This window comes from Marmota monax, unplaced genomic scaffold, assembly GCF_021218885.2.
Source record: "Marmota monax isolate L192 unplaced genomic scaffold, Marmota_monax_Labrador192_F-V1.1 WCK01_AAM20220418_F8-fsc00033, whole genome shotgun sequence".
NCBI classification, from domain to species: domain Eukaryota; kingdom Metazoa; phylum Chordata; class Mammalia; order Rodentia; family Sciuridae; genus Marmota; species Marmota monax.
The window spans coordinates 5,556,870-5,574,283 of record NW_026694282.1 but is presented as its reverse complement, the minus strand read 5'-3'; the positions used below and the strand labels follow the sequence as shown (position 1 = coordinate 5,574,283).

Below are 17,414 nucleotides of genomic sequence, written 5' to 3'. Positions count from 1 at the left end.
GCTCTGTGGTAGAGCACTTGTCTCACCTGAACACTTAAAAGCCTCCCCCAAAAGAATTAAGTTCTTTTCAAACATGTTTGTAAAACTAGTCAGGAAAACAGATGAAATGGATGATTGGTAAGGTTTGGGAAGAGGATATATGTCATAACTTTAAAAAACTAAATACCCATTCACTTTATTCAAATGTTATTTCATCTTTATTAAACAAAATCACCTAGAAATATATTGCATACAAACAGGTACAGTAGATTCATGGAGAGATATTTAATCTCTATCATGCCATGATCCACTTAAGGATAAAGGCCAGCTCTGAGTTGCTTTTTTATTCTCAGAACTTTGCATAATGCTTACAAAACAACAGTCTCTTAAGAAATGTTTGGCTCAGATAATATTCAAGAGTAAAATTTATACTTCACATTGAAGAGAATATTCTGGAAATTGGCATTGATTACACTAACAAGAAAAATATTTTTTTCTGTTCATTTTGTAAAAGACCACTATAAAAAAAAAAACAAACTAAACTTAGATCAAAAATGTTTTACCATCAGATTCATTCACTAGATATTTAAATATTAAGTGGTACTAAAACAGGAAGATTTGGCTGGGGTTGTGGCTCAGGGGTAGAGCTCTTGCCTACTGTGTATGAGACACTGAGTTAGATCCTCAGCACCATGTAAAAATAAATAAGTAAAATAAAGGTATTGTGTCCATCTACAACTAAAATTTTTTTATTTAAAAAAACAGGAAGATTTAATTTTATTAATGTCAAAACTTGTACCTACAAGAGTCTGGATGTCTTTAAAGACAGAATTCTTACAAAGGTACTTAATTTATTATAGAGTTCGCTGCACTCTATGATACCTTGATTCAACTGCATAGCTTGTTTCTTCAGTTATGGTCTGTTTAGGTTTTGGGAAATCCACAAAGCTAATCAACTCAGGTTCTGCTGAACTGCATACAGGTCTGTGCTCCAAGGGTTCACTTGCTAGAGGAAGGCTGCCACTTTGTAAACTGTCACCAGAGGTACTTGGTTTCAGGAAAAAGCTAAATATGGAAGAGAACAACAACAACAACAAATCCTGTTTAAAAAAATCTGTGAGTCCTCAAAATTTTAACATACTTAAAATTACTATATTGTAAAGTAATCATTAATACATTAGACAATCCATAAGGGAAATACTGTCTGTTTTAAATATCCACACACACTCCTGTAATTATTCTTTCTCTCCTCCTGCCCTAAAAATTTTAAATAAAAAGTTCAGTGTAGTCCAACATAAGATTGCTTCAGTTTTTGAGAACTATTGAAGAAAACTAGGAAGAAGGAAAGCAAAATACTTTATTAATTTCCCAAGTTTAAAGAAAGAAACATTTTAATATGTTAACCTGTAATTGTTGATAGTTATACCCCCTTTTTCCCCCACTTAAAAATCTCCATTTTGGTCTCTAGTCACTTCTGCTCTATTTATTTATTTTAAACTTCTCTCTTTCATTTTCCCTTTGGGTAAAAATTGGGTAAGGTCTTATAGCTCCTCTAAAAGGACGTTAGAGAACTTTCTGAGGTAAAGATAATACTTTGTATCTTGAACACAGCTTGGTTTGCAGAAATGTATTTGCTTTACAAATGGCATGTTTATTAATATTTGTTGTACATTTTATTGTATGTAATACTGACTAGTAATTAATGATATGTATACTGAAGTCTTTAGAGAAAGTCTATGAGAGTGATAAAGATATGGAGGGTTAGATGATAAAGCAAGTACAGTAAAATATAAATTGGAGAATTCAAGAGTAGACATTGGATATTCAATGAAAATAAAGAAATCTTTAGCTAGCAGTGTAGGTCAGTGGTAGAGAACATGCTTAGCATGCTCAATGCCCTGGATTCAATCCTCAGCACTCTCCATCCTCTCCAAAAATCTTTAAACTTTGCTGTAAGCTTGAAATTTTCCACAATGACATACTGGGGTGGGAAAAAAAATAGTGTTTCAGTATACCCTAATGACAAAATATTTATAAAAAAATTCTGGTTACAATAGCTTAAAAAAACACAATTAAACAAAAACCTACAAGGCACATGGAAAATACTTTAAAAGTCCTAAAGAAGATCTGAAAAATATGGAGAGATATACTATGTTCATAAATAATTAATAATAAAAGAAACATTTTCACCAAATTAATCTATAAATCTAATGTGATCTAATGCAAATAGAGTAATAAAAAAATAGAGTGTTGGGGAGGAAATGTACAACTAGAGTACAGTATATATGGGAACTTGATATATGATAAAAGTGACACCATGTATCAGTGAGGAAAGGATAGGTTACTTAGTAGATGATACTAAGATAACTGGCTTGTTATATGGAAAAAAATAAAAGTCAGATTTCTACCATCACCCATGAAAGTGGAATCTAGATCATCTTAAGAGCCAAATATAACATTTAGCCTAGCATGCACAAGGCTCAGCACCGAAAAGAAAAGATATTCCGGGAGAAAATGAGAGTGAACAACTCTCAAAACAAGACCACAAAAGCACAACTCATGAGGTTGGAAAATTACTAATTTCTTCCAAGGAAAGAATATCAAAAACATTCAATGAACTGGGATGTACAAGGCCCTGGGTTTAATCCCCAGCACCCCACCCCACCCCACCCCCCCAAAAAAAACAACCTCAAATTAGCAGGAAATCAATTCTATTCACCATAGCTTCAAAATGAAAACAAAAACAAAGTAGAAATAAATCTGACCAGGGAAGTGAAAACTATAGAATACTGTAGAAAGAACTGAAAATGACACAAGTAAAAGGACCTCCCATGTTCATGGATAGGCAGAATTAATGTTGTTAAAATGATTCAATGCAATCTCCACCACAATACCAATGACATTTATCACAGAACTAGAAAATAAACAATTCTAAAATTAATTTGGAAGAATAAAAGACAGAGAAGAGCCAAAGCAACTCTAACTAAAAAAAGCAATTCTGGAGAGATCATAATATTTGACTTCAAATTATACTACAGACCTGTAATCCCAGCAGCTTGGGAGGCCGAGGCAGGAGGATCACAAGTTCAAAGCCAGCCTCAGAAACTTAATAAGCCCCTAAGCAACTCAGCAAAACCTTTCTCTATAAAATATAAAAAAGGAATGGGGATATGGCTCAGTGATAAGTGCCTTGGGGTTCAAGTCCCAGCACCAAAAAAAAAAAAAAAAAAGAAAAATTAAAAAGAAATGTTATACTACAGAGCTACTGAAACAAACAAAAAACTGCATGGTACTGGCATAAAAACACACACAGAGCAATGGAACAGACTAAAAGCACAAAGACTGGGAGTTGAAACAAGAGGATTACAAGGTTAAGGCCAACCTGAGCACTTTAGCTAGACCCTGTCTCAAAATAAAAAAGGGCTAGGAATGTAGCTTAGTGATGAGTGTGCCGAGTTCAATCTCCATACCACAAAAACAAAACAAAAATCTCCAGAGAGACACTCATCTTTGATAAAGAGGGCAAAAATAGTCATTGGAAAAAGGATAGCCAATGGTAATGAGAAATCTGGTTTTCCACATGTAGATGAATAGGACTAGATCCTTATCTCTTTCACTTTGCACAAAAGTCAACTCAAAATAGATCAAAGATCGAGGAATTAGAATAGAATCTAAGCAGCTCCTAGAAAAAAACAAGGTCAACATTACAACATGTAGGCACAGGCAATGACTTCCTTAATAAGACTCCTAAATCTCAGGAAAAAATACTAAGAATTAATAATGGGATGGCATCAAATTAAGTTTCTGAACAGCAAAAGAAAAAATTAAGAGTATGAAGAGAGAACCCACAGAATGACAGTAAATCTTTGCTACCTACTCTAACACAGGATAAATATCCAGAATAAAGAACTCAAACATCTTACACCCCCCAGCCCCGCCACCCACACAAACACAGATAACCCAATTTTTTAAAAATGGGAAAATGAGCTAAATGGACCCTTCTCAAAAGAAGAAATACAGCCAGATGTGGTGGCACACACCTATAATTCCAACAGCTCAGGAGGCCTAGGCAGGAGGATTACAAATTCAAAGCCAGCCTCAGCAACTTAGTGAGGTCCTAAGCAACTTGGCAAGACCTTGTCTCAAAACATAAAAGGAGTAGATGATGTGGCTCAGTGGTAAAGAGCTCCTGGGTTCAATCCCTGACATAAATAAATAAATAAATGAATAAACAAACAAATAAATAAATGCATGCTGGAGAGGATGTGAGGTAAAGGGAACATCAACATACTATAATGATATATGCATACCTATGTTCACAGCAGCACAACTCACAATTGCCAAATTAAGGAACAGGCCTAGGTATCCATCAAAGGATGAATGGATAAAGAAAATATGGCATATATACAATGGTGTTTCAGCCATAAACAAGAATGAAATTGTCATTTGCAGGAAAATAGATGGAACTTGAGAACATTATGTTAAGCAAAATAAGCCAAACTCAAAAAGTCAAGGGTCATATATTTTCTCTCATATGTAGAATCTAGAGAGAAAGATGTGTGGGGGTAGTGGTGAGACATGTGTATGGAGGTGAGGATCTTCCTTCAAACAGAAAGATGACCAGCAGAGTAGAAAAAAGGTACTGGGAGAGGAAGAAAAGGAGGAGATACTAGGAAACAATATTGACCAAATTATATTGTTACATTTTGTGCATGCGGAATATGTAACAATGAATCTTACTATTATATATAATTACAATACAGCAATTAAACATCAACAAAAAAAAATTCAGTGGAAAAAAATGGGCAGGAAATATAAACAGGCAATTCATAGAAAAAGTTGGAATAACTAACTAGTAATGAAAAGACTCAAACTTACCTGTATTCAGAGAAATTGAAACAAAAACAGTAACACTTTTTACTCCTTAGAATATGAAAATTAGAAAAATGCTAATACCAACTGCTGGTAAGTTTTTATAGAAATGAGAATTCTTGGGCACTGTTGATAACAATTTTTTTGTATGTACTGAAATGACATACAAAAATAACCCAGTAACTTCACTTCTAAGATAAGTTTTCTGAGGAGAAAATACTTCACAAGCTAAAAGAAGATATATATTTTGCAGTATACTGCATCACTGCAGTAATAATTGCAGAAATAAAGAACTGAAAGTAACTCAAATGTTCTACAATAGGATAATGCAAAAGCCAGCATTAGCTTCCTACAAGATGAAAGGAATAAATTAAATATATACACAGTATTTCTGAAAGATTGAAAAGAAACTGAGATTTTCAGCATTATTCTAATTACATATATTAAAAATTGATAATAATACAAAACAACCTATATATGTTATACGGATATATATTCAAGGATATATCACATACAGAAGAGTTGGTATCTTTGTTGGATAAAGGAATGAGTGGAAATGGAGAAAAGAGAATAAATAAGAGGGCCTTGTCCAAAAAAATCAGGATAGTGCATTAAGAATTAAGAGTATGATCCAGGCATGGTGGCACGCGCCTGTAATCCCAGCAGCTCAGAAGCAGAAATGGGAAGATCAGAAGTTTAAAGCCAGCCTCAGCAACTTAGTGAGGCCTTAAACAACTTAGTGAGACCCTGTCTCTAAATAAAATATTAAAAAGGGCTAGGGGTGTAGCTCAGTGGTTAAGTGCCCTTGGGTTCAATCCCTGATACCAAAAAGAATAAAAAAGTTTTAAAAAATGTATTAAGATTATGATTTGATTTGACCTCATGCCTGAAACTATATAAGAAAAAAATAAAGAGAAAACATCTCCAGAATTGAAGATAAAAAAAAAAAAAAAAATACACAACTTTGAAAGTGCATGTATAGCATGTGCAAGTGAAGCCCTGGGTTTAATTCTTAATGATCAAGAAAAAAACAAAAACAAAAATAACTACTAAAGGCACACAATAATATAAAGTTGACCTGCTCCATAAGACAAATAAAATATTAACTATAATTAGGTCACCATACAGTTAGCAAACTCTCAATTACATAATGACTGGTTACAGACCAGCTAGTCTCCTTTCGGTTGACTAGAAGTTGCTCTTTTCACTGTAGCAGAAAGTGACAAGTTAATAGCTGAAAACATAATTAGAGTCACCAAGGCAGAAGGTCTGAAATAAGGCCTAACACTAGAGTTTTGAATTATCTATAAAGAAAGTTTAGTTCTAAGAATGAACTACTACTGATAACCACATATTAAATAAAATGGAAATGTAATCTCCTACATTACTACTACTTTCTCCTCAAATACTAAAGGTGAAGGACAGAAGGGAAAGGCAAGCCTGAAGCATACTGTAAATGATTCATTCTTGCCCCAGGAGTAGTACATTTAATGGGACACTTACCTCTTGAGGGAGCTTTTACAATACTAACCTTGCAGAGCCTCTCAAGTCTTTAAATTCTATATTGAGAAGAGGCAAGAAGTTGCTTTTACAGAATGGACATGTTGTATTCAAATTTGAATCATCTGCTGTCCATCCAGCCATAATTTCTTCATCATAAACCAAAGCTCCGCAAGTTCTACATTGTGAACAACTTGACATCAAAACCTAATAGGAAAATAAGAACACTCAGAATCTCTAAATGAAAATGAACCTTAATAGGCCATTCTCTAGAATAAACAGAATTTTAGTTATTTTACTAAGCAAATTTGGAATAGTTCTATTATGTTACAATTAAAACTACCAGTATGTTGCCTTACTTACATATAAAACATCAAATGAATTCATCAAAATGACTTATTAGTCTGTCCATAGGATCTCATAGAAACCTGTTAAATGCTATTCTTAAATAAAAATGTTAACAGCACTTTATTACGGGCAGAATATAGTACTTGTACCTCCATTGCACAATTCTGATAGATGCTAGACATGCTGGTATTTTGGGATGAACCATGGTCTGATTTTTCAAAGTCCTGCCCCTTTATGCCTCTTGGAAATGAAACTTCACCTAGACAGGAATAAGCATCAGAACACATTAAGTAGGAGAATGTCCTTATGTCTTGGAAAAATGTGTTTAGGGGGAAAATATCATGAAATCAGCAATTCATTTTCAAATTGCTTAATATAAAAAGTGCGTGTGTGTGTGTGTGTGTGTGTGTGTAGAGAAAGAGAGAGAGGGAGGGAGAGAGAGAAACTTAATAAAAGTTAATTAAATCTGAGGACATAATTGCCCTCATAAGAATTACAGAATTAGGGGCTGGGGTTGTGGCTCAGTGGTAGAGCGCTTGCCTGGCATGTGTGAGGCACTGGTTCGATCCCCAGCACCACATAAACAAATTAAATAAACAAAATAAAGGTATTGTGTCCATCTACAACTAAAACAAAATTTTAAAAAAAGAATTACAGAATTAGAAGAATTTGAAATTCTCTCAAATTCTTAGGACATTTGGAATTTTTTCATAATAAAAAGAAAAAAAGCAGGTCACTTTTTTTTAAAAGTAACAGAGCTAAGAAATTTCAATGATAGAGCCCAAGATCTTTAAAATCTGGTTCAAACACTGAATTACCCAGAGAGCTAGATAAAAATGTACACCCCAAGGCCTTGCCCCACAAATTCCATCTTAGAAGTTTTAGGCTAAAATTTGTTAGATGATTCTGATGCATTATAAAATTCAGAAACTAATGATATAATGCACAAATACATACAACTAAAATCAAAACAAGTGACTATAATACTTGTAGGTAATACAAAATAAAACTAACAATAAGGTGTGGCTACTACTAAAAAATCTATCAGATAATCTCAACAAATGAGGTTTTGGGAGGGGAGGGTTATGAGCATTTAAACTGAAAAAGACAGGGCTGGGAAAAGAGCTCACAGGAAGAACACTTGCCTAGCATACATGAGGTCCTGACTTCAATCCCCAGTATATAAAAATAAATGATAAATAAACAAATAAACAAAAGAGACTAAATGAAGAAAGGAAAATCCTTCCCCATACCTGTTGAATAATGCAGTTTTCCAATATCTCCACTGCTGCTGCTACTGCCAAGGCTTGTGTTGCTTTGGGTAAGTTCACTAGGGACCAACCCTGAGATACTTGTGTTAGGAGATACATTTTCCCCCAAAATGTGGTCTTCCAAGCCAGCTGGGAAGCTGTAATCTCTATTAATTTCCTCCTTTAATTGAAAAGAATAAAATCCCACATGCATAAACAATATCTTCTCCAATGGGAATATACTCACTCCACTATTATCAGAATTAAACTCCATAGCTTAAAACAAATCATTCATATATGTACATGAATGTATGTATGTGTATATATGTGTATGTGCATGCGTGTGTGTGCGTGCACGCCAGGGATTGAACCCAAGGGTGCTTAACCACTGAACCACATCCCCAGCCCTTTTTAAAACTTTGTATTTAGAGCCTCCCAGTGGCTAAGATTACAGGCATGCACTACTGTGCCCAGATCCTATTTTTTTCAAAACCATGAATTCTTCTGTTATTTGAGACTTCCCTTCCATACTCTAAAAATATTCAAGAAGTGATCTGCAATATTTAATCCATGTTGCACCACAGGTGAGTTTGGGGTCTAGTGTCTCTCAATATAAAATAAAGCAATGTTAAGAGGTCACTGTCTCCAATAGAATCAGGGATGCCAGTACAGTTAGGGAAGGGGTTTTAGAGTCAGCAAGCTTATCACCTTGGCTCTTTATCACTTATTGGGTCTATGACCTCACAGAAGTTAATTTTCTAACTTTTATTTATTATATCATCTGAAAATGTGGATAATATGAGACCTTTCCAAACAAGGTTGCTCTAAGAATTTCAGCTGGGAATCTGTTTAGCATAACAAACAATAATTTTAGAAACAAATAACATAATCTAGTTCGTAATTACCATAAGTGATTGAAACTTTAGTTGCATAGAAATCATCTCAATAATAAGTTCCAATTTATTTATTTAGGTATTTTTCTTTAAAAAGGCAAGATTTGTATTGTCTTTGATATAAAACCATGTTAATTATTATTATTATTATTTTTAGTACTAGGGATTGATCCCAAGGGCCACTCAACCACTCCTGAGTCACTGGAATAACAGCATGCACCATCCAACCAGCAACTCTTTAAATACATTGCCATTCAATGTCTTTTCCTAAAATATAGCTTCAAAAGTAAGAACATGGGCTCTAGAGTCAATATCTATGACTTCAAGTCTTTGTTCTGCCACTTACTAGTTCTAAAGTAAGAACATGGGCTCTAGAGTCAATATCTATGACTTCAAGTCTTTGTTCTGCCACTTACTAGTTGTATGATCTTCAGACATTAAACTTATAACTCATCTATAAAATAAAAATACTACTACTACATAGGGTTGTTATGAAAATTAAATAAATATATATGTTTATATATATATCCATATACAAAAATAAATGTACAGCTTATAACAGTACCTAGAACACACTGTGACAATTATAATAATAGCAAATATTTACAAATAATTGTCAAATTGAGACAGGAGGATCATGAGTTCAAAGCCAGCTTCAGCAAAAGCAAGGCACTAAGCATAAGCAACTCAGTGAGACCCTGTCTTCAAATAAAATATAAAATAGGGCTGGGGATGTGGCTTAGTACCTGAGTTCAATCCCAGGTACACCCCTGCCTCAAAACAACAACAACAACAAAAAAAAAAACCTGTCATTTCTACTGCAGTACTCCAATACCACATAAAGTTGTGAAAACAAAGGTAAAACTTTAATTACCTTTTTCCCATAAAATAAGCCAAATGCCCCCACTTCCACTTTTATAAAACAAACAAACAAAAAAAAACTAATGATTAATTCTACTTACAATGATTTTTAAAAGTCTTAATAATTTTGTCATGTAGTATGAACTCTATAGTTTAAATGGAAGAGACTTCATACACACACACACACACACACACGCAGGAAAATGTTGTTTTAAAAATAAAGTGCTGCTGGGTGCAGTGGCACACATCTGAAATATCAGCTATTAGGAAGGATGGCAAATTCAAGACCAGTCTGGGCAACTTATCAAGACCCTGTCTCAAAATAAAATAAAAAGGGCTGGGGATACAGTTTAGTAGTAGAATGCCCCTGGGTTCAAGTCCCAGTACTGAAATAAATAAGTAAGCAAAATAAAATAGAAGTCCTATGCAAATATAACATGACATTGTTATTAATTTCAAATATCATTAGTGCTTTCAAAGAACTAAACAATGTTTTAGGTTAGAATGACTAATGGAATTAAAAAGTGATCCTGATACTATTTTTTACATTATGAATTTCCTACATAAATATTCAAGTTATTTTAAGAAAGAAACAGAATATGTACAAACTTTTAAAATATAAAAAAACAAAATTACTAGAAATCTTTAAATTGTACTACACATACACAAAGATACTACAAACCTCCTCATATCAGAGTACACATGTAAAACTTTCTTACCTCGTCATCTGAGTAGTTGTAGGCAGATGCTACAGCCACCCACATCTTACTGGCTACTGTTGCTGCTTGTTTCATACCAGATTTTAGGACATCTATCTTGGGCCCTGAGAGTAGATTATCCAGCTTTAGCCCTGACAAAGAATTTACTACAGAACCCAATGAGCCATGTGGTGAAGAACGAACCAATGCAGATAAAGGTGAACGATCTTTGTAAGTCCAATAGGGAGTGTGCTGCTTGAAACGTCCAGTAAAAGTTTTAGACCTGGACACTGCAGGAGAACTCTTCTCACTTTTAGGATTTTCCTGGGCTGGTGGGCTATTATCTAATGGTAGGCTTGATCTTCTCTCTAAAGGGTGCATAAATGTAGTAGTAGTGCCAGATTCTCTGCTTTCCTCTCGGTGCAATTCCATACTAGAAGATTTACTACCCAGGGGACTTTTTAAGTTCATGTAGCTCTCAATTTCATCAGCCAGATTACGTGCAATAACTGGAGAAAACATTTTATCTTCAGAATCAGGAGGCTTTTCTTCTATAGATTCAGTGGCTAAAAGAGACAAAGGATCTAGTCCAGTTTCAACATCCTCCCTTTCAACAGCTTTAGCAACACCATATACACTACTTCTCTTATACATCAGATCTTTGGATTCTGCTTTCAAGTCTCTTGACTGATTACTGTTACTATCATGTTGTTGACTATCATATGTCATCTTTGTTGTACTGGTTTCAGCTATATTATCATCAACCACAGGCTCTAGGAGCTCTTGGCTTTCCTCAAGCATCTCTAGGACAGCAGATGATCTGTGCTCAGAATCCCAACTACTTTCAGAGACATGGGTCCTAGTATCAGCTAGGTGACAGCTAACATTCTCGAAACTATGAGTTCTTGCCATATGAAGTGGAGAAGACTTAGGACATGTCAATGCTGCTGTAAGAATCTTGGCATCTGCTCCCATCATGACAGCCATTTCATTTGAATTCAAATCCAAACTGCTTTTCTTAAGTAGCATTCCTGCTCGACTTTCAGAACTAAAACTACAACTCCTCTCTGGAAAATGCTTTTGTCTTTTTTCTCCTCTATCACCATTCTTCTTGAGATTAGAAACTTCACCAAAGACTGCATCTTCAACTAGATCTTGTGTAGAAAATAGAACATTTGATGTACTACCTGAAAGGGAGAGTAGAGTATTAAAAATAAATCCTTATTTTCCAATATAACATATATAAATGTTTATTGCTTTTCCGATTATTGAAAGTAATATTCCCAGTAAAGGTTAGAAAAGATTAACAAAAGATTCAGAAAATTTAGAAGGCATACAGAAAAAAATACCCTCAAAAAAACCTACTCAACCCTGTCTTCAGAAATAACATTTTAACGTACAACCTACATTTTAATTCAAATCCAAACTGCTCTTCTTATGTAGCATTCCCACTCAACTTTCAGAACTAAAACTACAATTCCTCTCTGGAGAATGCTTTTGTCCTTTTTCTTCTCTATCACCATTCTTCCTGGGATTAGAAAATTTACCAAAGACTGAACCTTAAACTGAATCTAGTATGTATGTATGTGTGTGTGTGTGTATGTGTGTCATGTGAGGATATAAGAAGTTGACAGTGTAACTGGAAGAGGGTCCTCAAAAGAATCCACTATGCTGATACCCTTACCTTGGACATTAAAACCTCCTGAGCTGTAAGGAATTTCTGTTGTTTATAGTGTACCCAATCATATAGTATTCTCTTATAGCTGCTCCAACTAACTAGAACACCACCCATTCATATTTAGGATTCTCAATTTTTTAAAAAAAAAAAAAGTTAAAAGAGCACATTATAGGGATACTGCCACATCAATGATCATAGCAACACAATTCACAATAGCTAGACTCTGGAATCAACCTAGATGCCCTTCAATAGATGAATGGATAAAAAAAATGTGGCATTTATACACAATGGAGTATTATGCAGCACTAAAAAAGGACAAAATCATGGAATTTGCAGGGAAATGGATGGCATTAGAGCAGATTATGCTAAGTGAAGCTAGCCAATCCTTAAAAAACAAATGCCAAATGTCTTCTTTGATATAAGGAGAGCAACTAAGAACAGAGCAGGGAGGAAGAGCATGAGGAAAAGACTAACATTAAACAGAGACGAGTGGTGGGAGGGAAAGGGAGAGAGAAGGGAAACTGTATGGAAATGGAAGGAGACCCTCATTGTTACACACAATTGCATATAAGAGATGGTGAGGGGAAAGGGGAAAAAAAAACAAGGGAGAGAAATGAACAACAGCTGATGGGGTAGAGAGGGAAGAGGGGAGGGAAGGGGAGGGAGGATAGTAGGGGATAGGAAAGGTAGCAGAATACAACAGTCACTAATATGGCATTATGGAAAAATGTGGATGTGTAACCAATGTGATTCTGCAACTTGTATTTGGGGTAAAAATGGGAGTTCATAACCCACTTGAATCAAATGTATGAAAGATGATATGTCATGAGCTTTGTAATGTTTTGAACAAGCAATAAAAAAAAAAAAGTACAACGAAGCCAGGAACACGTGGCACACATCTATAATCCTAGCTTCTTGGGAGGCAGAAGAAGGAAAATTAAAAGTCTGAGGCCAGCCTAAGTAATTCAGTGAGACCCTATCTCAAAATAAAATATAAAAAGGGTTGGGGATGTAGCTCAGTGGTAAAGTGCCCCTGTACTTCAAAATAAATAAATAAATAAATACCATGATGATCTGGAAGCTTTGAGGAAAAAAAAAGATGTCTTTGATTTAATCCTTTTTAATCTTCCAAAATGGTTTCAGGGTTCTTTTTAATCTTTCAGATTAGTACTAATTGGTAATAATAATCCTATCAGTTAATCAGAGTTAATAATAAGCATTTAGAGATATTTTTGAAGCTTTTAGGGAAATTAAACCAACCTATTTTATAATTCCAAAATGTATACCCAATTTGAAAACTACTTCCAATATATAAAAAACAGATCTCTGCAAATACTACAGGCTATCTTATTTCTAGGAATTTAGTGGCACATTTATTTTCAAATTTTAAATGAACTGGACTGTCTATACTATCAAAGCCCCATTACCATCTCTTTCTCTCTCTCTCTCTCTCTCTCTCTCTCTAGTATCAGGGATTGAATGCACACTAGGCAAGTATTCTACCACCGAACTATATCTCCAGCTATTTTATTTTGAAACAGTCTTGCTAAGTTACCCAGGCTGACCTAGAACTTATATAATAATCTCGTCTCAGCCTTTTGAGTAACTGGAACTACAGTTACCTACCTATATCCTACCTTCCTTTCTTTTGTGTTTATGTAGGGTGTGGGGTGAAGGTGAAAGGTTGAACCCAAAGATGCTTTACACTGGGTTACATCCCTAACACTTTTATTTTAAATTTTATTTTGAGATAGGATCTTACTAGGTTGCCTAGGCTGGCTCTGAACTTTCAAACTGAACCTCCTGACTCAGTCTCCTTCATGACTGGCATTACAGGCAGCACCACTACACTTGGCTCTCCTTTTTTAAAGAAATAAATCTTCCTAGATCACGATGTAATACAAAAATAAGATGGGTATAGCAGGAAGAAAAAAACACCAGAAGCCAGACTACTTTCAGTTCAATATCCTGAAAGAAGATAAAAACCTGTTGAAGGAAACCTCTATTCTCCTTTTTCATGCTCTCTTGTTATCAACAAGGCTAGGAAAATGTGATCTGTAGTGTTGTTTTTTTTTTTTTTTTTGTGTGTGTGTGTGTGTGTGCATTTATATGCAGATAACTATTTTCCCCAAAAGCTTTTAGCACTCTCTCTTAAACACTACTGCCCACCAAACAAACAAACAACAACAATAAAAACCCATAATCATTTATACTTGGCATCCTGGTATATGCAAAAAGAAAACCCTTTTAGTACTCCTACACCAATTTAAAAGACTGAATAAATTAATTTCTCTAAAGTTAATTGTAAATTATCTATTGTATAACTTTAGAGAAGTGAATTGTAGCTACCACTAGGAAAGGGTAAAGGGCACCAGTCAATTTGTCCTTTTAAACCATATACTTAAGCCAAGTGCAGTGGCACACACCTGTAATCCCAGCTAGTCAGGAGGCAAAGTCTGGAGGATCACAAATTCAAAGCTAGCTTGGACAATTTAGTGAGAACTTGTCTAAAAAAACAAAACAACAAAAACAGGGCTGGGAATGTAGCTTAGTGGTAAAGCGCTTGCCTTTAGTGGTAAAGCTAGCATGAGTGAGGCCCTGGGTTCCCCAACACTGCCCGCCCCCACCACAAAATCGTACATTTTTTTAGAACTCAAGTGATGTGAATCCTTTTTCCATTTCCCTTTCAGAAGTGATAAGAATTACCCTGCCATACATAAACCTCCTGGGATTTCATCACATCACTGCCTCTGTTGTTAGTGAGTACAAGAGGCCCTACTGTACATGGTCTACAATGAGAAAGAACAACCAAACTGAGACCAGGCACAACAAGAAAGGCATTCCAAATAACATATACATTCAATATAGATCTTTTAAAAATTTAAATATGTCTCCCTTCGTATCCATGGAAGACTGGTTCCATGAATGGCCACCCCTCACAATACTAAAATACCTGGGTGTTCATGTCCCTTATATAAAATGACATAGTACTTGCACATAACTTAAACACATCCTCCCAGTATACTTTAAATCATCTCTGAATTACTTCAAATACCTAACGAAGATGCAATTATTTTCTGATATTTTCAAACCCTAGATTGGTTAGATGGAGAACATATGGACAGGTATGGCTACTGTTCTTTTTTTTGGGGGGTGGGGTGGGGGGGGAGATATTGGGGACCAAACTCAGGGCCTCATTCATGTTAGGCAAGCACTCGTACCATGAGTTACAGCCCCAATCCTTCTTTTCTTTCTTTCCTGCTCCCTGTCTTCCTATTTTACTGTGTTGGCAGGGTTTCACTAAGTTGCTAATAAGACTAGCTTCAAACTTGAAATCCTTCTGCCTCAGCCTCCCAGGTAATTGGGATTACAAGTATGCACTACCATGCCCAGTCCAACTGTACCTTTAAATAACAATATTTTAATATTTTCTTCAGACTGTTTATATGATTTGGGCTCATTTCTGGCTCTTTAGTATGTTCATTATAATTAAGTTGACAATTTAAAATCATCAAAGACATATATATCTGTAGAATATATTCTAAACATTTAATAACCAATATAAGTAACTTACCAGTGCTACTTTTTCTGTTGTTGACATCAAATATACCAGATGAAACTTTCACAATACTGCTGCCCCATGAAGGAGGTTCATTAGGACTCTGAGACTCTGGACTAGGTTGTGAATGTTTTGCCACAATAGCAGACACATCACACACCTCTGAAAATAAGTATTTGGCTGTTATCATTCCTAATATTGCTCATACTGAACAGAAACCTCATAGAGATTACGTGTACGTATATATTTTTTCATCAAGTAGGGGTAAATATATAACTGTTTTATTACTGGTTTACTGTATCTAGCTAACATTAGATTATAAATGTCACTAGCACTGACTGAAATAAATGTTTTATTTTAGCATTCAATAATCCTATACTGAGTGTTCTTGAGTCAATCAATTTAAGCCTCTGGTCTTTAATTCTGTTTCTCATTACTTGGTAAATATGAGAGGGACTTGCTTCTGGGTAACTCAGGAGAATAAAACAAGAAGCATTATCAAAGAAAGTATAATTTTGTATAAGAGAACAGAAGGAACATCCTGTTACCATAAACTAAATGTTCCTCTGCGGTCTCACAAAATTTTTACAACAAATCATTTCTACCTCAATGAGTCCTGTAAAAACCAATACAACCATGAGGACTATTTTTGCTGTATTAATGAAAAACATTCACATAGCTACTTGAAGGACTTCTGGTAGAAAAGCCTTTTAAAATAAGTACAACACTAGAATACAAGTTTGATGAGTCAAATTTAGTTCTGATTTTGACACAAAGTAGCCAAGTAACTTTGACAAATGAAAACCTTAGTGGGTTGCACTTTCCTAAAACATTAACGGTAACATACAGACTCTCTAAAAGGTCTGTTAAATTTCAAACCTCAGAGACTATAATAATAATATATAGTATTATCTTATTATTAAGTAATACATACTTATTAAGTATTATACTTAATAGTACATAATATCTTGTTAGCTAGACCTTACATTCCTGAAAATGATCACCAAAAATTATTAAATAAAATAAAATGAGCTAGGGTTGTGGCTCAGTGGTAGAGCACCTGCCTAGCATGTGTGAGGCTGGGTTCAATCCTCAGCACCACATAAAAAGGAATAAATAAAATAAAGGTATTGCATACATCTATTTAACTAAAAAAAATTTAAATATAAACATCTAATTAATATAGGTATATTTCCTAAATAAAGTTTATAAATATCAGTACTTAACCTTCTACTTGCAGGTTCATTTTAGTTACCAACTCTGGTGCTATATGTTCTTCAGGCACATGAATTTCTGCTTCGTCCTTTATAAGTTCATCCTTAGACCCATAGCCTTGGTCAGACTGACCACCTGTTACAAAGAATGCAAGCTTATAAATGTTTTTGTATACTTATAACCCATTTATAAAATATCAAAAGAAAATTCCACTGGTCTAGACAACTAAAAGAAAAGGAAGAAAACTGACAAGGCACACAGAACATTTTTTAAAACAATGACAGGAAGCAAATTAACAACAGAAACAAGAATGTCAGAATCTGAAAAATCATTCCATATTTGAAAGTAATGAACCTTAATCTCTTCACCTGGAAATTAGAGATTTGGACAAGATGTTTTAAAAAGACTCTTGGAGGGTGTCCATAGAATGTTTCTTTTTTGTAAGAAAGAGAAAAGAATGAAACACATATTATACCTGCTACCTTTTGCAAAAAGAAAAGTAAGAATGATAAATCAGGAAAAAATAAAAATGGTTACCTACAAGGGGTGGGGGAAAAATAG

General features: G+C 34.6%; 1 protein-coding gene across 6 annotated transcripts in view; it reads right to left on the bottom strand.

Annotated features, from left to right (window-relative positions):
- Dennd4c (DENN domain containing 4C) overlaps positions 1-17,414 on the bottom strand; it is a 108,127-nt gene that overhangs the window by 14,082 nt on the left and 76,631 nt on the right. For 5 of the 6 annotated variants that reach the window (XM_046467317.2, XM_046467314.2, XM_046467318.2 and 2 more), the window contains 7 exons: positions 16,866-16,988; positions 15,654-15,800; positions 10,423-11,588; positions 7,953-8,130; positions 6,849-6,958; positions 6,383-6,558; positions 862-1,044 (listed from right to left, as the gene is read on the bottom strand). In XM_046467317.2, coding sequence (XP_046323273.1) covers positions 862-1,044; positions 6,383-6,558; positions 6,849-6,958; positions 7,953-8,130; positions 10,423-11,588; positions 15,654-15,800; positions 16,866-16,988 — 2,083 coding nt within the window. Of the gene's footprint in view, positions 1-861; positions 1,045-6,354; positions 6,559-6,848; positions 6,959-7,952; positions 8,131-10,422; positions 11,589-15,653; positions 15,801-16,865; positions 16,989-17,414 lie in introns of those variants that run through there. The other variant, XM_046467320.2, reaches the window with a different exon arrangement.